The sequence below is a fragment of the Halichoerus grypus genome, chromosome X (genome assembly GCF_964656455.1).
Source record: "Halichoerus grypus chromosome X, mHalGry1.hap1.1, whole genome shotgun sequence".
NCBI classification, from domain to species: Eukaryota; Metazoa; Chordata; class Mammalia; order Carnivora; family Phocidae; genus Halichoerus; species Halichoerus grypus.
Genome location: NC_135727.1, coordinates 46,956,382 through 46,981,939, shown reverse-complemented (window position 1 = coordinate 46,981,939; position 25,558 = coordinate 46,956,382). Strand labels below are relative to the sequence as shown.

Sequence of the window (25,558 nt, the reverse complement as noted above, 5' to 3'; positions counted from 1 at the left end):
GGGAACTTGTCAGAAAAGGCTGACTGGCTGCAGAACACCAAGCTGTCTGCTGTACGGTTCCCTGAGGGGGGCCCTTCCCCGGGAGGACACGTGCCCTTCCCTCCAGGATGGCAAGGCTGAGATCAAGGCTCTCAAGCGCCCATTTCCTTCAAGGCCCAAACTTTGGAAATATGTCCCTGTAGAGAAACCTGTTGTTGAGTTTCTTGGGCTCCAGGAACTGGGCTGGCAGGCCACAGTAATGAGAAACCCTGAGGTCAGGCAGAGGCCTGTGCTGGGAGAGGTTTTCCCCTCCAGGTTAATTTTAAGGAATACCCATGCTGCCTGAGGTGTGTGTTTGGGATCTGGGCTCCATCCATGTCCAGCTTCATGCCAGAACATTCCTTGAGCACGCAGTCTCAGTGGCCGGCTCATGGCCTCTGACACGGTTTCAGGCCAAGAATCTCATTAAAGTTCCCTTGACATGGGTGACAGCTGGTCCAGAAAAGTAAGCTGCCTTAAGATAAACAGTCCCGGGGGAGAGCCTGGGGGCCCTGCCCTAGGGTCGTGGCGGCTTAGCTGCTCAGCTGGGCAGCTCTATCTCTAGGCCTCCCTGCCGAAATCTTGCCCTGGGAACAAAGGAATACTTCAGCTCCTTACTCTTTTAACACCACCAGCTTCGGGAGAGGGAAAGGCTCAAGGCCAGGGCTCAGCTCCCTGCCTCCATCTCCTCCCACAGCTGCTGCATTTGGGGGAGACCTGCTGAATGTCCTTGCTGTCCCCAGGGCAGTATTGAGGCCAGAGTGGAGCCTGCTCTGCTGCTTGCTGGCTGCAAGAACTGGTCTCGGGAATGGAAGCAATGGAAGCTGGGGAAGGGATCCAGGGGACAGGGAGGTGGCAAGGGTGGCACACAAGTCTAGAAAAGTTTGGGACAAAGGGGCGGGGCTGGGAACAAACTGGTTAACTTTGCCACTCACCGTGGTGCTTTTCCCCTTTCCCTGGAACTCTGCTTTGAAAATAATAAATTTGTATTTGTTTACTTTGGTTCTTCCGGTTATACTCTGATATTCCACACCCTTCCCTTATTTGGGTGTGGGAAGAGAGCGTGGGCCAAGAAGCCACAGGAATACTAAAAAACATAGGCTACCAGATGAGTTCAACACCTGCCGGACAAGAAAGAGGGAGAGAGAGAAAGAAGAAAGGAAGGAAGGAAGGAAGGAAGGAAGGAAAGAAGATAAAAGAAAAGAAAAGAAAAAAGAAACCCACCTGCACTAGCCCCATCCACTATTGTTACCTGGATTGGTTGCCTCTCAAGGTCCCACACAAATTAGCCAGTTATCCCCTCCTAGGTGGAGCTCTCTACACCAACAGTACTTAAATACCATCCTCAACAATCTGAGGGATTTTTCACCAGCCTGAAGCAATATGAGAAAAATCAGGACAATGCACTGAGTTTCCATAGAGTTACATTTATTCAATTTAAAGGTCTGTCCTTCATTATGGGTATTTACATATATTTGGAGTGTTAAAATGTCCCTGTAACTATGGGAATAAAACTATGAACATAGTTTTTTTAAAATGCCATTTTCTGGCAAAATAAAACCCTGTGAGTCCCTCTTCCCCACCACCAGTTTTTTTTCTCACCAATCTATAAAAGCACTGCCCAATAGAAATATAATGTGAGCCATGTACACAAATTTTCTAGCAGCCAAATTTTAAAAAAAATAAACAGGTGAAATTCATTTTTTTTAAAGGTTTTATTTATTTATTTGAGAGAGAGAGAATGAGAGCACATGAGAGGGGGGAGGGTCAGAGGGAGAAGCACACTCCCTGCCTAGCAGGGAGCCCGATGTGGGACTCGATCCAGAGACTCCAGGATCATGACCTGAGCCGAAGGCAGTCGCTTAACCAACTGAGCCACCCAGGCGCCCCCAGGTGAAATTCATTTTAACATTTAACCCAGTATATCCGAAACATCATTTCCACGTGTTATCGGTATAAAACAATTATTAAGATACTTTGTAATCCTTTTTTTTTTTTTTTTTAACTAAGTCCTAGAAATTGCCAAGCAGGCTGACAGATTCAGCTGGGAAAAAACCAAAACAAAACAAAGTAAGAAACCCACATATATCCCGACAATTTATTACTCATATAGACAGCAAAAGCAAGATCGGCAATGGTATCACCTCCCTGCATTCCTCGTCCCACAGGATGACGCCGCGACAGAAGGGGCCCAAGGACACGCAACATGAATGGTGGGACACCCTATTGCTGAGTGGCCAATTCCACACTGCCGCTAAGCAGTTTTATGGCCTTTACCCTGCACCCTTTGCGGGTGGTGTGGCAGGCCAAAAGCTCTGTGCCTCACCCGAATGAGGGAGGCCGATGAGAAACAGCCTCCCAGAAGCTTCCCTCGAGATAGGGAGGTGAGTGAGAAATGGTCTTGCAGCGACTTCTCATGAGACGGCCTATCTTCCCGTGTTGCGGCGGGAGGATCACGGGGCATTCTGCCAAGGCCGGGGGCAGCCTGCAGTGGAGCCTCGCCTACGTGGCCTGTGTTAATAGTGCAAGGTCGGCAGGGCCCCAGCCCGGAGCAGTCCCCCTGCAGAAACCCAGAGTGTATTTTACACTCACTGCATGTCTCAGTTCGAGCTAGCCAAATGTCAAGGCCTCGAAGCCTGCGTGTGGCTGGTGGGTACCATATTGGCCAGCGCAGGTCTGTACCATGCAAAATTCAGAATCACGGGACTGTAGAAAAAGAACACCTCATGAGGTATCACGTGTGTGTGTGTGGGAGGGGGGTAAGGTGGACAGTCAGGGCGGCAGTAAGCCTTGGGGGACTGGAGGGCAGTGGTGAAGCAGTTACCCTGGGTTACGGTGAGATGCGGCAGCAAAGGGAATGGAAGGTCAGTGCCGACACGTGGATTTGCCCTTGCCCCTTGGCTGCTGTCTTCCCTTCCATCCTGCCTCTCGGCAGCACAGTTCTGGCTGCTCTTGGGCTGTAGTATTGGACAAGATGCTGAACTAGGGCGCTTCTACCTCTCTCACCTCTAGGTGTCACCTCGCTAGCCTCAGTCTCTCCAGCCATGTCCCCAGGGAGCTTTCTATCTGTTTCTGCTCCAGTCCCCTGCCTTCCTTCATCTGGGAAGGCCTGTCTTCTTTGCAAACCTTGCTTCTTCCCCCACACCTTCTGCCTCTGACACTCAATTCCTTTCCCCCACTCTCCTTCTCATCTTTTAAAGCCTGGGTTTCTGAAAAAAAAAAAAAAATCGAGAATGAGAGAGAGAGAGACCGCGAGAGCACAGGGAAAGGGGCAGAGAGAGAATCCCAAGTAGGCTCCACGCTCAGCATGGAGCCTGACGTGGGGCTCAATCCCATGACCCTGAGACCATGACCTGAGCGGAAACCAAGAGTCAGACACACAACCGACTGAGCCACCCAGGCGCCCCTGAAAAAAAAAATCGTTTTTATATCGTCTTGGTTTTCAAGCTGTCCTCTAACTTCTCTCCTAATCTTAACTTCATTTCATTTGCCCTTAACATGTCTAGCCCCCTTAGTCCCACTTCTTCCCTGCATTTGCCCCCAGCATTCCTTCCGTCTTCCATCCTCCTCCGCGGGCCCTGCCCATACACACTGACCTGCTCTTCATTGCCCCTGGCTTATTAACTTCAACTTGGAACGGGAGCACTAAAAGTGGCACAGAAAACTTGGGAGTACATTTCCTAGAGCAGCACTGACTCCATCAATTGGGACCAGACCTGGGTCTAGCTGAACGACCTCCAGAAAACCCCCAGATGCCTCTTGGTCATAAGCATTATCACCCTTGATTTCCAGATGAGAAAATAACAGAGGCTCTAAGGGGTGGAGGGACTTGCCCAAGGTGAACGGCAGAGCCAGGACTCCAACCTTGTGTTCTTTCCACTACAGCGTACTTTGACGCAAATACGGGAGCTGCCATTCTTATCACTTCTCTATACTCTTTCTCGAAATTCCAGTGTTAGATGGTTGATAGGAGATGATTTGCTTGGTTCATTAGGAGTTATCCCAAGGGCTCTTTAGAAGGATGCCCCAGTACGGACACCATCTTCTGTCATTTCCTAATGGTAGAGTTTATTGCCTGTCTCTCCAGTTTCCTTTTGGATAGGAGTGCACTCCTCATGGGAGCAGTTTCATAAAGTGACAGCAATCCATTTAAAATGAGAAATTCATTTATTGCTTAAAGAACACAGACCAGAAAACTTTAACAATACAGCAGAAAACAAACAAACCCACCCAGGGTTTTTAAGGGAGGCTTCACAGGCATCTGATTTTTCCTAACCTTTTCTGGCAGGGGTTAGGATGAAGAGGCTCAGAATAAGGATAACAGCTCAGAATTTCATCTCTGCTCTAACTATTCTCTTAGCTGGCAAATAATAACCAGACACAATCCTAAAAATGCAACAGAACAAAGATAGCAGCAGCAAGAAATCATCCCTGAGCAGGAAAGCAGCTCCTATTACCTTAACAGAGACAGGACGAAACCTAGCATTAACTGCTGCGAGGTAGGCACTCAATTCACTGTGGCAGGTCCTAGCCTTTGGTAGAAATGATTCATTCCATGTCTTAGGAAATATTTAAAATTAACAGGAGAAGGGAACTGGAAACATATGCAAACCAGCTGTGTGGCCTTCAAGCGGGACTATCTGCTTTGGCAAGCGTGGCTGAATCATTTGATGGCACCAACAGAACAGAAGCAATATAAGCAATTCTCAAATTGATAAAGAGAAGCAAAGTTCCATACTGAGTTGGGTTTTTAGGTCTACTACTTTTTTATATTCTGTCCCTTTCTACGCAACCTGCTAAACTCCAAATTTGACTAGCAAACAGAGATTCAGATAAACAAATACAAATGACTCGACATAAGGCAACAAAAGGGGCAGAAACACGTACAATTCATCCAGTCTTCAGCGGTCTAGACAGTGAATCCCAGGCTCATGGGCCAGGCTGAATGCTCTCTCACTTCAAAAAATATTTCAGTTGTTCCCGTAGGGAAACGAGCTGTAGGGAGAGGCGGGAAAACGTGAAAAAGTCATCTGAAATCTTAAGTTCCGTTACTTGATCTAGAATTTACTTGTAGGAACCAAAAAGAACTACTGTGACTTGGTATTTATAAGGTTATCTTAGTCTTGCAATGTTCCAAAGCACAGCACGTGGTTGTGAATTCATGTACAATGCTGAGTGCGGTTTTTATTGCGCCAGACTTATAAAAGGAAGCTTTAAAGTTGAATCTGCTTAAAAATGAAATATGCTTGCTGTTAAGACTCTGGGCTTCTGGGAAGAGTGTACAGGGGGGGATCACTGTAGCCATATTCAAAGAGTCAGAAAATAAAGCAGCTGGGATAGCCTTTTGTCTCCCTGAACACGCTGACTCTTAAACTAGTCTTAGCTGCTGCTTCTTGCCATGTTATGAGACACTGAGAAACTGAGCCAGAGACCCGACCAGTCAGGAGCCTGATGATGTTCTAGCTGTTTGGGGTCTTTCTAAGTCAGAAGTCCTGAACCTTTCGTGGCATAGGATTTAATTTTTTTTTTTTTTTTTTTTTTTTACTTGAAATGGCAAAGTGACCAATAACATTAAGAGAGGTATACTATCTTTGGGGCAAAGATTGTTTCTGAGTGTTACTCAATTTAGGTCACTCCATACCAAGTGTAGATTTTCATTCTGTGAAATGAAAGGAACGGAACATTATAAAATGATTCTATGCTGCACATCACCTACCGAATTACTAGAATTGCTCCCTACGGTAATTTGGAGGCTCTTTACACTCAAATGCTGACATGATTACAACCACTGACTGTTCCAGTTCTTTCCCCTTTGTGGGCTCTTTCTCTCACCACCCCCAGGTTCAGACTTCTTGCTAAACAGTCGCCCTGGCTAACTCATCTATCCCCACAGCTTCAATGATCATTTCTCTGCATGAGCCAACCTCTGCTCTCCCATTTTCCAAAAGTGCTTCCATTGCACCGTGCTTCCAATTTAGCTCATCACCTTCTCCACCAACACCCCACAACGCCCCCTAATAATCCCCTTCCTGGTGTCTTCTGTTAGTGCCATACCATTTTCCAGGTGCTCAGGCTTTGGACTCCTCTTTGTTCTCCTTTTTGCCCCGTAAATCCAATCAATTGTTAAGCTCTGATTCCTTCTGTCACTTGGATCTTCCTCTAGTCTCTCCCCACTCTTAATTTCTCCTACCTACTGCTGGCAGAGAAGTCTTCTTGAGTTACTCCCCGGATAGAAAAGCTTTGATGGCTCATTATGCCCTATGCCAAAAGTCTCAACTCTAGCCTGTCCACTGCCCCTCTGAGCCACTGTGCTTTCTGTAGAGAACGCCCTCCTTTCCCTATATCCTTCTTAAAACCCCACCCACCTTTGAAGGCTCCAGCCAAACACCATTTCTCTATGAAGTCTTTCCCTAATCTCTATGGACAAAAGTGAGCCCTCATTCCTTTAAATTCCTGTCCCTCTCATGGATCTCTCCCCAGATGGAGGCAGAGACTGGGTGGCAAGCATTTTGTACCTCCCTGCAGAACCTAGCTTAAGGCAGGCATCCATCTACGCTGACTAAATGAACTAACATAAAGGACTGTGGGTGAATAAAGTTTACAGCTACATTTCTGTGTTGAAAATAGCACTTCCCCAATACTATTTATGTGAATGAAAACAAAGACGTTTGGTGGGTGCTAAAGCAATTTGGCACTAATTGTTCACATGGTTGTTTATAAGCAGTACTTGGTTAAGTGATCTGCCGAGGGGAAGGGAATATATGGAAGAATTCCCCTCACCTTGCTGGCATGTGGAATGGGGATGAGGGATGGTGTCTCTACCTTCAGAGCCTCATGCGAAGCCCATCAGCATATGACCTCCGGTTCCTTTAAAACTGTTACCCTCAATTTTCTAGGGCTGAAGTCAGCATACATTTTCTGTACAGCTACTTGACCCTCACTTATCCCAAGTTACCCTCTTCTCTTTGCACTCTGGTCACTCTCTTGTGGCTTTAAATAATACAGTTGTTCAAGTTAGAAATCTGGCATGCATCCTTAACACTTCCTTCAACACCCACTAATTGACCCAAGTCCTATCAATTCTATTTTTAAAATACATTCTCTCATATATGAATGTTTGTGGCAGCATTATTCATGATAGCTGAAAAGGGGACACCACCCAACTGTCCATCGATGGATGAATGGATAAACAAAACATGGTATGTGTGGTATGGTATGCACACACACACACACACACACACACCATGGAATACTAGGATATTATTCACCCACAAAATGGAATAAACTACTGATACATGCCACAACATGGATTAAATTTGAAAACATTACGCTAAGAGAAAGAACCAGATACAAAAGACCACATATTATGTGTTTCCCTTTAGATAAAATAAGCAGAATAGGGACAGTAGATGAGTAGAAAGTACATTTGTGGTTGCCTAGGTCCGGCAGGTGGGAGGAATCCAGAAGAAATGGGGAGTGGCTGCTAATGAGTACAGGTTTCTTTCTGGGGTGATGAAAATGTTCTAAAATTGATTGTGGTGATGGCTGCATGATTCTGTGAATACACTAAAAGCCACTGAACTGTACAGTTCAAATGTGTGGTATGTGTGTTATATCTCAACAAAGCTGTCATAGAAACCTTTTTATTGCAGTTAAAAAATATTATATTCTTCCCAAATCCACCACCACCACCTTAGTTCAAGTTGTCACCACCTCTTATGAGAGACCACCACACAGCCTCCTAAGTGGCCTCCCTGCTTCTAGTCCTCCCCCCTGTAATCCATTCTCCCGATAATAATCAGGGTGTTCTTTAAAAAGCTTAAATTAAATGTGACCCTCCTATCGCTTCTCGGCCTTTTGGCTAGGATCAAGTGTAAACGTGACTCTCCCGCTTAAAACTCTTCATGGGTTTCCCACCGCACTTCACACGAGAACCCATCCTCCTCACCGTGGCCTGCAAGGGACCATACGCTATGGCCTCTGCCTACTTCGGCAACCTCATGTTAAGTCACTCTCTTCCTTGCTTTAAATACTCCAGAGGTCCTCCAAGAGGCCAGGTTCTTCCCCAGTGTGGGACCTGGCATATGCTTCACCCAAGAGGCTCTCCATTCCCTCTTTACCTGGACTTATCCTGTAGGTCAAAGCTGAAATATCACTTCCTCAGAAAGGCCGATCATTTTAATTTAATTCAATTTAATGCACGACTCTTTTTACTCAAATAGAACCACGGATTTTTTTTTTCTCCTTCACAGCACTTCTTCACGATTTGCACGTTTAGATCTGTCTGTTAATTTGTTCACTGCCAGTCTTCTGTGCTAGACAGTTAGCTCCATGAGGACAAGCGCTCTGTCTTATTCAACGCTGTCTGTACATCTTGTGCTTTTCACTTAATAGACATTCGATATCTGTTGAGTGAGTGAATTTTCACAAAAACCTTGTTCCGACCTGCTACCCTTCATTTAGAAGATTTGGCCATTACTACTCCTGCGACAGGAGCGGCCAGAAATGACCCTGGGGGTGGGGGTGGGGAAGTCTTTGTATCAAATGTTTCCCGGGTGATTTGAAAACACACTTCTCACCTGCTCATTTTTTTGTATTTCCTGTAACTCAAGCTGCTCCAGGACAGACTGTAAATGAGCCTGGAAAACAAATTGTATAAATGATGAATGCTGAGTCTCAAGGGAAAAGAGAACCAAGCGAGACAAAGAGTTCGGCAAATAATTTGAAAAGAAAATGGTCAGTTGTAACACAAGAGCACTCTTTTTAAAGGATTTAGAGTCTAAGAACTTGTACGCCCTAACTACAGAACCATCTGATTGGATTTTATAACCCTACACACAGCATTTTTTTTCTTGCCCTAAAATAAATGGTTGGAGTACCTTCACGGTACCTTTCTTTAGTTTTACCACAAATCCTTTGACTGTGGTGAACTATTTAAAAAGCTGGCTTGGAATGTGATGCTGACTCATTCATTTCCCTGCACTAGGGCAGAAGAGTACTATTCCCAACTAGTACTTCATGCAACATCCTAATAATACCATACAGCTGTATCTTCCAAAGTGTGTCCACATCTATCATCTTACTTGGTTATTCTAAAGGACAACACTCTAAAGAGGTATAGTTCTGTGTCACGTTGCTCCATTTTGATGACTACAGCTCTCCAGAAAATGAAATCTGGCAAGGAATTTTCCAGATTCTTCAGAATTTCCCTCACTATAAAAAAGGATGCAAACATGGCCTAAACATACATTTTCCTTTGGTTGAAATATGTGTTAACAAATATAAAGCAAGATAATTATTCTTGTTAAGGCATGCATCATAACATTTAAAAATGAATTTAGTTAATTTTCTTTCACTGCAATGAATACATTTTGGTACAAACAACAGGATTCAATCTATGTCTTACCACTTACTGTGGTCCTCGGCAAGTTACTTAACCTCTTTGAATTTCCAATTCCTTATCTGTCAAATAGGACTAGTGACAGTACCTGTGTTTCAGGAATGCAAGGATGAAATGAGATGATACGTAGAAAATGGTTAGCTCTTTATGTGCCTTTCACATAACAAATGCTCAGCATCGGTAATTATTATCTCAGGTCTCCTGGTCTCTTCCCAAAATTGCTTATGCGAGATGATCAAAATTACTCAGGTAAAAGGAATAGGGCTATGTTTTATTAGGGGTTTCTAAGAGGTTGTTTTAGGTGTGCAAATGAATAAGAATGCTGCACAGAGATAACATGAGTAGAAACACAAAGATGGGATTTTGAAAGTAAGATTTCAAGATATCTTTATCCCAGCCAACAGGAATTTACCTTGAGCATCAGGTTTTCCACTTTCATTATGAGATGCCTCTGTCTTTGTGCTTTGCATCGAATCACTTGGAGCTTTTTCTCCATGTAATGAATCTGCTTCTGAATATCCATGACTAACAGAGATAGACAGAAATTTTATCTAAACATAGCCTAAACTAGTGGACCGAGATCAAAATCAACTAAAACTCCACTACACATTTCAGCAATAACTTCTCAAACTTAGCCTTGCATCTAACACGTGTTTAGAGTCCATCTTCAGCACTGCCACCCACTCTGTCCCATCCCTTTGGTTTTTCCTCTGTGACTTACCTATTGAACTGGCTCCTTCCTTTGCCTCATACTGGCCAGATGCAAAGAACTTGGCTTGTAGCTCCCTTTCCAGATCCTCTTCATAATAATCTTCCTCAACTTCGTACTCATCATCATAGTCATCCTCTTCATCCTCATCCTCCTCATCCTCATCGTCATCGTCATCATCCTCATCCTCATCCTCATCCTCATCCTCATCACTGTTACTGCTAGAATCACTGAACACCTCCCGAAGCATACCATAATCTATTGGTTTTAAGGAAGAGGAAGATAAAACTCTATGAATCTTCAAATGACTCCCACTCTAGCTGCAGTTATACTCCCTCCCCTCAAATTCACTCAACCAATGAATTTTATAAATAATTTTCTTGATGGAAGATTATTCCCTTCCTAGAACAATGACAGGAAATGCAAAACACTAACATTCATTCATGTATTCAATGATCAAGACATTTAGAGTATCAAAGGGCCTCTAGGAATTTAGGATACCAGGGATGGGTGGGAGATTAGAACATCAATCTAAAACCCCTGAAGCACTGAGGGACCAATAAGAGGAAAGAAGGGCAAAGGCCTCCTTTTTCTGTGATTGGCCTGTGAGTCTACGGAGACTGGCCTTTTACACAGTCAACACCTGCACTTTCTGAAGCTCCTGTTTCGCTTTTATAGACATACCTGATGAGACACGATCCTGCTTATAGTCACTCATTCCTGAGGATATTGCAAAGCCTGGGATAGAGCCTTGACTCTCTATTTCCTTGGTTTCATCTTCAGCAATTACTTCCCATCCTGAAAGGTGGGTCAGTTAAGGAACAAGCAGAAAGAAAGGAGAAGGCCCAGTTGAAAGGGAAGAAGCTCTCTGGCTGAAAATGCTATTTAATTTAGTCCAACTTCAGGCCATTTGTATCTGAATTCCTAGTATGAAGAAGTACCTTATACTGAGTTACACAAGTAAATACATTTCTATCATGTGAATTTACTGTTCCTAGCTAGGAAATAACATCTCCAAAAAATCTTAAGTTCCACACATCACAATTCGCACACGAATACCAGAAGTGAGGGCTTGGTCAGCAAGTGCACGTGGGGTGGAAGAGACTACATGGAAAATATTTAGTATAAAAGGATACGAGCACTGACAGCTTCAGCATCTGAACCCAGAAGTCTTTTCACTTCCTTTTCCACATCGGGAGACTCGATGTACTGAACCAAAGTGGGGGAAGGGGGAATATCAGTAAGGTCATCTAACACCCCGTGTTTTGCAGGAATGCCCTTTACCTACGTACAAATGAATTCAAATAATTAGGCCTCTTCAACATGCATACAACCAAATTTCAACTTTAAATAATGCTATTTACGAAGGAATCTTTGACCAGGGTCTAGGTTTTTGTACGATAAGCTTATTTTTTTCCCCATTCAAACAAATTACTTGAGACATTTAATCTTTTCAATCTGCAACTCTGTGTTAAAGACCTCTCTCAAAGGCACAACCCTTGGGTCTCGGTTATTAATTATTTGCCCTGGCCCATGTTGGCAAAGAACTACAATTCCTTATTTGTTATTTAACAGTAAGTTGGTCTAAAGATCCAAATTCCCAGGGTTCACTTCTCCACATCTTTATTATTAAAGATTTTCCTATAAAAACTGGGTCTTAGCTACATGTTCTCCCTTAAATCCAATTTTAGACAATTATCTCCACAGCAACCAATTCGTCATGCCACAAATAGAAATTAGAACTTTGAGGGGGAATAAGCAATTGCAAAAAACTGCTGGTAAAAGTGAACTCTGGCTTCCAAGAAATGGCTTTTAAAATAAGTACCAGAGGAAAAAAAAGCAGATTAGAATACAGAGTCACTAGCCAAATTGTATCTTTTCCTCTAGGAGTTAGCACACATTAAACAATGAATCCATTTTTAAGTGAATCAAATTCAGTGTCTGTGCATGACAGCAGCAGTTAGAGATACGAAGGCAGGCTTAAAAGTAACCTTTATGGTTTCTTTGATTTGCTTGAAAGTAATAAGCAATGAAATAAAACCCACCAAGGGTCAACAATAAAGTTATATTATGATTGCTCTACCTCCGGAAAGCTGATTTCTTCAATTTGTTTGAAATCAGTCAGCTACGAAATAAAACACAAACAATGAAGTTATATTACGATTGTTCTCCTTCACTAAAGCTTAAAGAATTGTAAAATTATTCTTAACTTAGTTTTATATTTAGTAGGCACTCAGTACATGCTGTTGACTGACAGTAGAAAAGCCAAGGCAACTGTGTTCATAGAGTGAGAGAGTCAACGCAATAAAGCTGTCAATTCTCCCCAAATTGATCTCTATATAGGTTTAATGCAATTCCTACCAAAATTCCAACAAGGTTTTCTATAGACATAGAAAACTTTTTCTAAACTTCAAACATACTCTAAAATTTATGTGGAAAGGTAAAGGCTCTAGAATGGCTACAACAATCTTGACAAAGAAAAATAAAGAACAGTCTTGCTGATTTCAAGACTTATATAGCTGCACTGTGATATCAGAAGGATCAACATATAGATCAATGGAACAGAATAGGGAACCCAGAAACAGACACGCACAAATATGCTCAAGTGATTTTTGACAAGGTGCAAAAGCAATACAATGGCAGAAGGATAGTCTTTTTAACAAATGGTGTGGGAGGAACTGGACATGCAAAATGCAAGAAAAAAAATGAACCTTGAACTAGGGGTGTCTGGGTGGCTCAGTCGGTTAAGCATCTGCCTTCAGCTCAGGTCATGATCCCAGGGTCCTGCTCAGTGGGGAGTCTGCTTCTCCCTCTGCCCCTCCCCTCACTCGTTCTCTCAATCTCTCTCTCTCTCTCTCTCAAATAAATTTAAAAAACCTTCAAAAATTAGCTCAAAAATGGATTGCAGGCTTAAATGTAAAATGTTAAACTTTAGAAAAAAAGAAATAGAAAATCTTCAGGATCTGGGCTAGGCAAAGAGTTCTTAAACCTGATGCAAAGGCAAGATCTTTAAAAGGAAAAATCAATACTTTGGACTTAACCAAACAAAAAACTTTTTGCTCTTTGAAAGACCCTGTGGAGAAGATGAAAAGACAAACTATAGACTAGGAGAAAATATTTGCAAATATCTACAAATTTCTACAGACAAGACTAGTATTTGGAATATTAAAAGAACTCTTAAAACTCAATAATAACAAATCCATTTAGAAAATGGGCAAAAGGCACGAACAGACATTTCACTAAAGTGAACTATATGGATGGCAAAAAAACATATGAGAAGATATTTGACACCATTAACTATCAGGGAAATACAAATTAATACCACAATTAGATCACTACATCTATCAGAATGGCTAAAATAAAAAAAAATAGTGACAGACACCTAATTCTGATGAGAATGTAGAGTAGCTGGATCACACCTACGCTGCTGGTGGGAATGTACAATGTTAAAGCCACTTTGGGGGGCGCCTGGGTGGCTCAGTCGTTAAGCGTCTGCCTTCGGCTCAGGTCATGATCCCAGGGTCCTGGGATCGAGCCCCGCATCGGGCTCCCTGCTCAGTGGAAAGCCTGCTTCTCCCTCTCCCACTCCCCCTGCTTGTGTTCTCTCTCTCGCTGTGTCTCTCTCTGTCAGATAAATAAATAAAATTTTTAAAAAAAAAAAAAAAGCCACTTTGGAAACAGTATGGTAGTTTCTTATAAAACTCAGCATTCAAGGGGCACCTGGTGGCTCAGTCGGTTAAGCGTCTGACTCTTGATTTCGGCTCAGATCAGGATCTCAGGGTTGTGAGATCAAGGCCCACGGTCGGGCTCTGCACCGGGCATGGAGCCTGCTTAAGATTCTCTCTCTCAGGGTGCCCGGGTGGCGCAGTCAGTTGAGCATCCGACTCTTGGTTTCGGCTCAGGTTATGATCTCATGGGTCGGGGGATGGAGCCCAGCATCAGGCTCCACACTTAGTGAGGAGCCTGCTTGTGTCTCTCCCTCTCCCTCTGCTCCTCCCCCCTCCACCCGCCCGTGCTCTCTCTAATAAATCTTAAAAAAAAAAAAAGATTCTCACTCACCCTCTCCTTCTGCCCCTCCCCCTTCTGAAAACAAAACAAAACTAAACATTCAAGTACCAGAGGACCCAGCAATTGCACTCCTGGGCATTTATCCCAAAGATACAAATATTTATGTTCACACAAAAACCTGCTTGCAACTTTATTTATAATAGTAAAAAACTGCAAACAACTCAAATGTCCTCCAATGGGTGAACAGTTCAACAAGCTGTGGTACATCCGTAAGATGGAATACTACTCAGCATTGACAGGAACGAACTACTGATACATGCAACAACTTGCATGGATCTTAAGGGAATTATGTTTAGTTGGGGGGGGGGAAGCCAGTAAAATGTTACACATTGTATGACTCCAACTATATGACATTCTGAAAATGACATTACAGAGATGGAGAACACAACAGTGATTGCCAGGGGTTAGAGACTGTGGGAGTGGGGTAGGAGGGAGATGAGTGTGACTATAAAAGGGCGATGGGGCGCCTGGGTCGCTCAGTCGGTTGAGCGTCTGACTCTTGGTTTCAGCTCGGGTCATGATCTCAGGGTCTTGAGATCAAGCCCCGCATCGGGCTCCACACTCAGTGGTGGGTCTGCTTGAAGATTCTCTCCCTCTGCCCCTTCCCCCGTTCATTCTCTTTCTCTAAAATAAATAAATAAATCTTTAAAAAATCTTTAAAAAATGGGTGAGATGAGGGATCCTTGTGGTAACAGAACTGCACAGTATTTTGACTGTGTAGGCAGATACACGAACATACACATGGGATAAAACTGCACAGAACTAAACATACACACACACACACAAACACAAGTACAAGTAAAACTGGAGAAATTTTAATAAGATTGGTGAATTGTATAATATCAATTTCCTGTTTGTGATAATGTACCATAGTTTTGCAAAAAGTCACAATGATGAAAACTGGATAAAGGGTACATGGTATCTCTCTTTTATTTCTTACAACTGCATGTGAACCTACAATTATTTCAAAATCAAAAGTTAATTTAAAAAAGAAGAAGCCAAGCCACAATAATCCTGTAGCTTGCCCAAGGTTCTACAAGTCTGAGGTAAGGTTAGGAATATAACCACAGTTCTCAATTCTCAGGTTCTAGATGGGTTCACCGTAAAACTAGGTCTTGCAATTGAAAACTGAAAGCATTAGCAGAAGTTTCAAATTCATGACACATCCCTAAATGATCCCTAAATGATCAGGTCTGGTTTTTGTTCACTATAGAATCCCAACTGCTACCACACAGTGCCTGGCATTTAGCTCACAATAACATATTGAACATATAAAGGAATGAACAAATTAATCCCCAACTGACTGTCTCCCTTTCCTCCCCACTCATAATCCTCTTCCAATCCACCCAGTAGACACAGAAGTAGCATGCAACTAACCTTTTTTGTTGTTTTGCGGAACCTTTTCTTTCTGACATTCTTAAGTGGTGGAGTAACTAAAATAAATTCAACATGGTGAAATGTATATATGACTGTTGGTAGTCACACATCTATCTGAATTTGATAAAGAGAAAGGTCACGCTATAAGCCACTAGCTCATGACATGACCTGTTCCTTGAAGAGTGTCTGGATGCCTAACGAACCAAACACCTAAGTGTGGTAACAGGTCCCTGGCTCATGAGTAATTAGGATTCAGCAGATAAATGTAGTCAGCCAGAATGAGCAAGGGGCTGGTGACTTACTGCCATGCTTCCAGACATATTGTTTCTGTCTTTTTTTTTCATTTTTCCTGATTACTTTAAGATCAGTAGAGGTAACTGGTTCTTCCGGAGAAGGATGGAGATCACCATCAGCAGTGCACACAAGCATCTACATTTAACAAAGATAAAGAAGTTGATTACAGCCACAAATCTTGGGTTAGTAATGAATTGTGATGATTTTTACTACCAGAAATCCTGGAGCACAGAAGTAAGGAGAATGTTACTTGGCATTTCCAGAAAACCAAGTATTAATATACATACATATTCATTCTCTCTGTCTGTCTTGGCAGCATTGTATATGGATTCTGGGTTTTCTTTTTATTTGTTTGTTTGTTTTAGCTCAAATGCTTACCACTGCAGAGGAAATATGTTCAAAACAAATACGTCTTAGCATTTTGATTTAGAAGACAAACAAGAAATCAACAACAAGATGATGAAAAGAACAAATATAATCTCCAGAGTTCACAGCATCTTGCTTTAGCAGAAAGTTCAGAAGATCCCAGATCCTCGGGCGCCTGGGTGGCTCAGATGGTTAAGCGTCTGCCTTCGGCTCAGGTCGTGATCCCAGACTCCTGGGATCGAGTCCTGCATCGGGCTCCCTGCTCAGCGGGGAGCCTGCTTCTCCCTCTGCCTCCTCTCTCTCTGTCTCTTATGAATAAATAAATAAAATCTTTAAAAAAAAAAAAAAAAAAGAAGATCCCAGATCCTCATTTTTTCAGATGAAAATCATTATAAATGGCAAACATAAACCTTTATTATCTAAAAGCTATTTGGATAAAATTAAGTAGTCAAAAGTTATGGCTCAAACACCAAACCAGAACACGACATTGTATTCCTGTGCAATTGAGCTGGAATTAGAAATGATAAGCAGCCGTTCACCAAGTGGGAAGGAGCACTGAAAGAAAGAGAAAAGTAGGGAGAAAGGGATTCCTTGAACGATGTAAGAGCTAGTAGATTAAGAAAACTCGTCCATACCTGAGAAATATCTGCTGTTTTATAAAAAGTTTTTTTATCAAGACTTTTCAGGCTTCCAATAACGCATGGCAAATCAACCACCTTTGCAGCTAGTGAGACATCTTCTACCTGAACAACTGCATGACGTCCATCAGCTGAAGAGAGGTAGGAAAAATTAAAGTTGACATCTTCCCAATGCATTCTTAAGCTTCCTAGAGTTTGAGTAATGAAGACTTACGTGGGACAGACTAGTCTTTCAGCGAACCCTACTATTTCTCATAATGCTAGAATTGTGTATGTAATTAGTAACTTCCCAGAGAAAAGAAGGCAGGGTATATGTTTATGCTACTTGATCAAAAGTAGCTAAGTTTCTTTGTAATCACTGTGAACTAAATGCGGATGAAGTGGTAAGTGCTTCATTCTCCTCCTGAAGGGCAAACTCCATTCAAACCCATTCATTTTGACACCATCAGAAGCACTCACTTACGTCATTGCACATGGGTATGTCGAGTGAAGGGTTGAGTGAAGGAAGGGTTGATCCCAGAATGGTGCTAGTAAATCTGAAGTTACAATCTCTAGTTACCTTCACAAAGATATTAGTCTACACAATATCCATATACGGTAGGAATATATATATATATATATTCATATACTGACAACCTGACTCCTGCCCAGATGTCTCAAACATGAATGTCCTTTAACACAAGAAGATTCAAGTGAAATCTTCTAATAGTAAGTGAAAAAGAAAAAAATGCAGAATGATGTTGGACATGATTCTTTTTGTGTCTTTAATTCTTTAAAGTAACTTTAAAGATATAGATGATTTAAATGTTGGTATTGTGCATAAAAATTTTGTCTGTAAGGAAACACAAGGAGAAACAATTATTATTAGTTATCTTTGGCATTAACATTGGAGCACTGCAAAGGAGAGGTTCACTCTTCTTTTTGAACTCTTCTGTTTTATTTGAATTTTCTAACCATGAACTTGTATTACCTTTTTAAAAATGTTAATAAGGGCTACCTGAGTGATGGTATTATAGACCATTTTAAATTTTCTTCTTTATATACTTCTCTGTACTTAAAACACCTAATAAATATTATTTAAAAGAGAGAAAGATATGTCACTTTTATAAACAAAGAACAGTATTCATTTGTCATTCCCCTGGACAGTTAGAAATCACAAAGCCAAACAGCAGTAGACAAATCGCACAGTTGGCCCCCATGTTTTTCCTTATACACACTATAATAATTACCTCAAATTACATAATTTCTACTTCCTTTCCTCAGTAAGAAGCTATGAAAGTGACTTAAAGCTTCTTAAGACTTCTTAGAGTCTATCGAGGCAGAGACCATATTCTGTTCTTTGTCATATCCTTAGTATCTAGTATAGTGTCTGGCACATAGCAATCCCAGAATAAATTACTGTTCAATGTATGGTAAATGGACAGTCACTACTTACAAGATAAGTCAATTTTGAGTTTATCCTTCATGGCAACACTTCTAGAATGTAGTATCTTCCTGACAGTAGATGCATGTTCCTAAAAAGAAGGGAGGTTGAAAAATCAGAAGGATGAATTGTCTACTTGGCAACTAATAGAAGAGATATGTCACAGACAGTCCTCCCTTAAATAAAGCCTTAAACCTGCCAAATGTTAAGAACAATGCCATGCACCATGGCATACCGTGCACTGTGTAAGACAAGTTAGGATGAGGCTGACTCTAGTCTCAGTGTTGTTTCTTAGTAGCTACAGTTAATGCCTTCTTCTAGCTCTACATTCCTGCCTCTCACGGCTGCCCTTCAGTTGTAGTTGCTAAGGAAAGGCTTAGCTGCAGTTTACTGGGTATATTAAGTAGCCCTAATTGGGAAAATACCTTTCTGAAACCCGTCTTTAATATAGCTTTCTTAGACTAAATACGACTTGAATCCAGGTATCAAAGGGAGAAGAGACCCTAACACAATGTTAAGATGAGCTTCAACAGCCTGGCATGGTGATAAATTTGAGGAAATAGTGATGGTCCTTCTCACTGCCCCTTTGGAGGTGACAGGATTTTAAAAGAGTCTTATCTTGGCTGTCCAGTGAACAGGCTGTTAGCACCTCTGGTAAGTGACTGAATCCCTCACTGTCACAGCCGTTTGCCAGGAAATCAGCCCACATGATAGGCAGCATGTACAGGATGAAAGAAATTCTGCTAAAAGAGTACACACTAGGATAGGACTGTTGAATAGAATGTGATTCCTGGGAAACAAATGTCCTTAGTTTTTATAGCATACCTTAAATAGAAATACCACAGAATCCAAGCAGAGCTAATACATATGCACTGAAGATATTTGGTCTGAGATACAAGGGTTTCTTACCGGAGGCAGACGCAATATAAACTGGTTCTCAAGTTCGTGAGGAGGTTCATCCTGGCTTTTACTCATCTCTTTGTTTTTGAGTTCATGAAAGCAAAAACAAAATCGACAGAAAGTGACCAAAAACTCATCTTGCTCCCTCTGCTGACCACTTCTGGTAGCACTGGTTACATTATACAAGATCTTGCCCATAACCCTCACTGGAATGATGTGTGCACAGCTCTGAAGTATCTTATTTGACATAACTTGATTATTTCTAAAAGTCACCTTATCTCCCCTCTAATATATGCAGACTTTCCAAGGATAGTCCAAATTACATGATAACAAATGAAGTAATAGTTGTTATGAAACATGATTTAGTCTTCTTAATGATATTCTTAGACTCTTAGGTAAAGGACCACAATTCATCAACTCAGTGGTGGCTACCGAAGCAAACTACATGCCTCTGCAGGGAAGAGTGCCAACCAAAGGCCAAAATCAACCAAAACCATGGGCAGAAATGTTCTATGATGATTTGAAGGAAAGAGCATAATTTTTAATATTTCATTCACCTTAATGGATTGGTAGGAATTAAGCCCATGGGATAGCAGGTAGCTTTTACAACTCTAAAGTCAGCATCAACGGCTCTGGGCTATCTTGGAGAAAAGTTAGGAGTCCAGTTCTTATGGCTAGGCCATCTATATGAGTACACTTAAGTTCACGGAATAGACACTTTCTTGAAGGGGTGATATAAAAGATCAGAAAACCCAATTAATCAATTCATTACTAACATTTACTGTGTACATTCTATATGCCAGGCACTTCACTGAGTGCATTAGGTCTATTATTTCATTTAATCCTCATAACCACCACTTACTTGAAATGCCCCTAAAAGTTATTTAAAGGAATCTTAAGATGGATCCCTTTATTTAAAAAAAAAAAAAAAACTTCTGTAAAGTGAATAATCTCATCAACGTTCATCTTAATTTTTAATTTTACTTTCCATCTATTTGGGATATATCTGTAAGTGACTTGCATGTTGGGCTCACACTTCTGAGGAAATTTTTTCTCAAAAGGTGGAAAGAAAGCAATATACATATATGAAACCTGACAAGGTCTTCCTATGCTCTAAGGACATTATGCTATACACCAAGTTATAAAATATTATACCTTAAATTAGATTAAAATCTCCAGTTAAGCACAGCTCCCAATACTCCCAATACACAGTAAACCATATGAATCTCACTTAAAAGCATTGGAACCATTTTTAAAAACACATGCAAGTGAGTCTGAGATCCTATTATGGTGAAATCATTCACCAGTCCTTTAGTATGACTTCGGAAACTACCAGAAAGGCACTGAAAGCAAAAGAGAGGTCAGCCGTGGAAAAGGAGACACCCAGGATGAGAGAAAGATTGATTATTTGTGATAGTCGATTCTTCTCTTCCTGCTTATATAGTTATATATATATATATATATATATATATATATATTTGTGTATATATACACACACACACAGAGAGAGAGAGAGAGAGAGAGAAAGAAAGAAACTGTGAACATAAGGAAAAAATTAATTAAAATAAATTAAATAAAAATCTTGGGGCTGGGCACACTGCCTAACAGAACGAAAAGTAGCAAATATAAGGTTGGGGGCAGAAATACAGATTATTTGAAGAACTAGCTGCTAAGCAAGATTTTATCAGATCAGAAGTAACTTTTAGAGTTTTCAGCAGAACTAAGACTAGGGCATTTTGTTCATTTCAATGCCTTTCTGGCAACTCCTCTCTTAAGAGAGAAAGAATGTAAGAATCAAAACTATCTCAGAGAAGGTGGACGACCCTAGGTGAAACGAGTTTTAATTATTTGTAAAATTTGTTACCTTTTACTTTCATTTACCCAATGAACCCGGTGTACCGTATATCTTTTAAAAAAAGGCATCCATTTTTTTTTTTTTTTCAGACAAGCACTCTTCGATAAGTAATTAAACTAACAGGACCGCTCTCCACCATTCATCCCCAGCTCCATCTCGTTTCAGCGAAATCAGAATTGGAATTAGAATTACAGCTAGCTGGAGGGTGCCTAACAGCATGCTCCAGGCAGCACAAGTCAGCACAAGCGTAAATTGGTATTTTCTCAAGTTCATAGCCGCTGGCTGCAATTTGGAGGCAATGACCACCCCATCCTTATCCCAGGGGCACTCAGCTTCCAAGGAAGAGTCCAGCTCCTAGGCCCTGACCCAATTTTCCTGGAAAACCTCCCGCGGGGCCCAGGGTCCCGAGCCTTCGCGCCTCGCCGTCCAGGCGGGCTGGGGAGGGAAGTGCGGCGCGCGGTAGCTGGGCGCTGACCCGGCCGGGGAACCCTCTGCCGGCCCCGACTCACCCGCTGCTCCGCTGACTCGCGCCAGGACCGGAGAGGCTGCGCGCGGGGAGCGGGGCGGCGGGGGGACCCGCCTCTCTTCTCTGGGTTGGGGGTGGGGGCGGGTTCCGGCGAGGGCGTGAGTGGGCTCACGGGCAGCGGGCGTGGAGGCGGGCTGCGGACCGACGGCGTGGCGACAGGTAGGAGCCGCGCGCGCCGCCCCTCCCCGCCTAGCCACGCCTCCTGGGCCGCGGCCCGACTGGACCCGCGGGTGGCCTCGTGAAGGCGGCCAGTTCACCGCGTGCCAGGGCGGGGGGGCTTGAAAGGCGCTGAGCGCGGCGGGGACCTTGCTGAGCAAAGCTTCCAAACAAACTCCTTTTACAGGGAGGCGACCTTCGGGGCGGCCGCGGGAGTCTTAGCGGTACATAGTGGCATTTGTAAAAGGGGCGGTACATTCGCTTGCTCCTCGAAGCCGTTAGGTTGGACCGATTTGTTCCTTGGCGAGACGACCTCGCCTGGTGACAAATACGCCGCCGCGCAAAACCATTAAATAACTGGAATCCGCGCCCAAACTACTCTCACCTAATTAGCCGCTCTCTTCTCCTCAAGAGAGTCACCACTGTACATCTTTCAGACAGGGACACCAGTGACACGGCTTATTTCTCCTAAAGGGAGTCTCAGTTCAAATAAACTTTTAGCAGTTTTCTCCCCCAAAATATCCTTAACCTATGAGGAAAAATACATACATACATACATACATACATACATACATAAAGCCCCTTACCTTTCCCTTCTGGTAAGTTTTCCGGAGGAGCTGTGGCACCAGCCTGGGCGCCGCTGTCGGCATCCGCTTGGGTGACATGGTCAGCAGCAGTTTGGGTGACTTGGTAGCTGGCATTTTCGGCGCCCTGGACGCCGACGGTTTCCGCCCCGTTGTCGACAGAAATTTGGGGATCTTGCAAGCCGGTTACTTCTGATGTTGAAACTCTCAGTGTGGAATCATTTTCTAACGGATCCGGAGGCTGTCCCTCAGGGTGCTCCATGGTCTACTCCTCGAGGTTGTAAAATGGCTTCCGACTTAGTCATGTGACCCTGAAGGTTCCAGAACTTTAATAAAATGATGTCAAAGGTATCCTCCTTAAAGACATAGGGATAATATTAAGGGACATTACTGGTGCCTGTTAAAGAAGATGGCGGTGAAATCTCTACTGCCTAATACATATCTAAACTTAATCATATGGGATAAATATTTTTGGAAGACTCATTATTGTACAGTCATTTCTTCTGGGTAAGATTTTCATTCAGTGAAGCTAAATTATCCAAAGTTTCAGACCTAGACAAAATTGTTTTGGTCCCTTTTGGAATCCATCCACTGATCTTTATATCAAGGCTTGTAATACAAAATAGACCAATGAAACTCATTTTTCATGTAGTGTACTATATTCTTGAAAGCATTTATATCACATAATATTTCTTTAATAATTCAAAGGAGGGGGGTGCCTGGGTGGTTCAGTGGGTTAGGCATCTGCCTCAGGTCATGATCCTGGCGTCCTGCGTGCTCAGCGCCACCTAGGGCTCCCTGCCCAGCGGGAGCGCGCTTCTCCTTAGGCCTCAGCCTGCGGCTCCCCTTGCTTGTGTGCTCTCTCTCTCCCTCTCTCTCTCGCTCTCTGTGTGTGTCAAGTAAATAAATAAAATCTAAAAAAAAAATAATTCAAAGGAAAAATTCCTTTTTTGGTAACTGAAATAGCTGAGTAATTGTGTTTTGAATCATATAGACCATGTGAATTATGTAATTAACATTCCTTGTGATAGCTGCTAGGGAAGCTCAGAACCAATTTTACAATCCACCTGGAACCACTGTGAACTTTATTGGCATATGCTGATCTTTCTGTTATCTTAAATAACCATATCCCCTCTGGGGTGCTTGGGTGGCTCAGTCGTTTAGCGTCTGCCTTCGGCTCAGGTCATGATCCCAGGGTCCTGGGATCGAGCCCGGCATCGGGCTCCCTGCTCAGCGGGGGGGGGGGGGGGTCTGCTTCTCCCTCTTCCACTCTCCCTGCTTCTGTTCCCTCTTTCGCTGTGTCTCTCTCTGTCAAATAAATAAATAAAATCTTCAAAAAAAAAATAAAAATAACCATATTCTCTCCCAATCCCCTAATTATTTTTATCTTGTGCAGTAACACTGAAGGCTGCTTCAAAACGTTTTTTTTTATTTTTTAAAGATTTTATTTATTTATTTGACAGAGAGAGAGAGCACAAACAGGAACAGCAGGCAGAGGGAGAAGCAGACTCTCCGCTGAGCAGCAGGGAGCCCAACACGGGGCTCAATCCCAGGACCCTGGGATCACGACCTGAGCCAAAGGCAGAGGCTTAACCTACTGAGCCACCCAGGTGCCCCAGGTTTTTATTTTTTATTTTTTAAAGTAATCTCTACACCCATTGTGGGGCTCAAACTCAAGACCCTGAGATCAAGAGTCTACGGACTGAGCCAGCCAGGCACCCCTCAAAACTTTTTTAAAAAGAGAATCAGAGAGGGGCGCCTGGGTGGCTCAGTCAGTTAAGCATCTGCCTTGGGCTGAGGTCATGACCCCAGGGACCTAGGACGGATAGCCCCATGTAGGGCTCTCGGCTCTGCCGGGAGCCTGCTTCTCCCTCTCCCTCTGCCTGCAGCTCCCCCTGCTTGTGATCTCTTTCTGTCAAATAAATAAATAAAATATTTTTTTAAAAAGAGAGAATCAGAGAGGTGCCTGGCTGGCTCAGTCAGTAGAGTGTGTGACTCTTGATCTTGGGAGTCCTGAGTTCAAGCCCCACTTGGGTGTAGAGATCACTTTAATCACTTTAAAAACATTAAAAGAGGAGAGTCAGATATAAATAGTAGATAAATAAAAATAGTACTCTGACAAGTGTTATGGGGAACATCCCTATAGGAAGGGAACATAGTAACTATTCACGTATAAATTCAATCATCCAACAAATGTTAGTTGGAAATCTCACGTGCCAGACTAGATTTTAAATATTTATTAGATGCTTAAAATATGGTAAGAGTTTCATGGAAGGAGGCAAAAATTACCCTTAAGACACAGGCATACATATATGTAATTTTTCCTCTATTGCCAGATTTCCAGCCCCTTCTTAAGGAAGAAGGGGATAAAATGTGCAAGAAGAAAAAGGGCATGAAAATTGTGGTTCATCTTGCTAGAAGAGAGCTGATCCAAGAAGTAGCACTGATGTACAGATAAAAAACCTGTCATACGCATATTATCATATTGTCAAATAGATACAGAATATATTTCTGGGCTCTGTTCTGTCATGTTGCTGTCTTTCCAATAAGTTCTTCTGGACCCCATCCTCTCCCCCAACTGTGACTTTGATCAATTTCATCATTATAGCAAGTATGCAGTTGCATGTTTTCCTTCAACAGAAATGTATTCAGTTATGTGCCAGAAACCACTCTAAGATTAATAATAGCTAACATTCATTGAGCACTTATTAGATGCTAAGCTCCTTACTAAGCACTTTGTATGTATTATTTCATCTAACCCCCACAATTGCTCTGTGAGTTTGGTGTGACTATGAACCTGGGGTTTTTTTCCAGATAAACTGAGATTTGGAAAGGTTAATTAACTTGACCCATGTCACACATGTAGTAAATGGTGGAGCCAATACGTAATGTAATCCCAGGTCCCTTGACTGTGTTGATGTTTACAAAGACTTCCCCTACACAATTAGATGTACAGTTATTCCCCCATTTTCTGCTCCCCCCAGCCCCTAGTAACTTCTATTCCACTTTCTGCTTCTATGAGTTTGCCTACTCTAGGTACCTCATATAAGTAGAGTCATAATATTTGTCCTTTTGTATCTGGATTCTTTCACTTACTCATACAATGAGTTGGGAAGTATTTTCTCCTCGTATATTTTGGAATAGTTTGGAAAATGTAGGAGTTAATATGTTTAATGTTTGGTAGAATTAATCAGTGAGGCCATCTGATTCAGAGTTTTTCTTTGTTGGGAGGTTTTTGATACTG

General features: G+C 42.4%; 1 protein-coding gene across 1 annotated transcript; it reads right to left on the bottom strand.

Moving 5' to 3' along the window:
- Positions 1-4,166: 4,166 nt before the first annotated feature.
- On the bottom strand, positions 4,167-22,576 carry TAF7L (TATA-box binding protein associated factor 7 like). Its single transcript, XM_078065491.1, has 13 exons — positions 22,318-22,576; positions 19,203-19,270; positions 18,306-18,384; positions 16,868-17,001; positions 15,875-16,001; positions 15,573-15,628; positions 12,211-12,252; positions 11,264-11,336; positions 10,812-10,925; positions 10,140-10,385; positions 9,831-9,943; positions 8,598-8,657; positions 4,167-5,013 (listed from the first exon to the last, which is right to left on the bottom strand). Exons 1-13 carry the CDS (start codon positions 22,574-22,576, stop codon positions 4,972-4,974), a joined length of 1,413 nt encoding a protein of 470 aa, XP_077921617.1. The 3' UTR covers positions 4,167-4,971.
- Between the last annotated feature and the right edge of the window lie 2,982 nt (positions 22,577-25,558).

Coding starts and splice junctions, on each gene's coding strand:
- TAF7L (XM_078065491.1), bottom strand. CDS start 22,576: ATGGAGCACCCTGAGGGACAGCCTCCGGATCCGTTAGAAAATGATTCC. Junction 18,385..19,202: donor TTATATTGCGTCTGCCTCCG/GTAAGAAACCCT, acceptor CCTTCTTTTTAG/GAACATGCATCTACTGTCAG. Junction 17,002..18,305: donor ACTCAAAATTGACTTATCTT/GTAAGTAGTGAC, acceptor ACCTCTCTTCAG/CTGATGGACGTCATGCAGTT.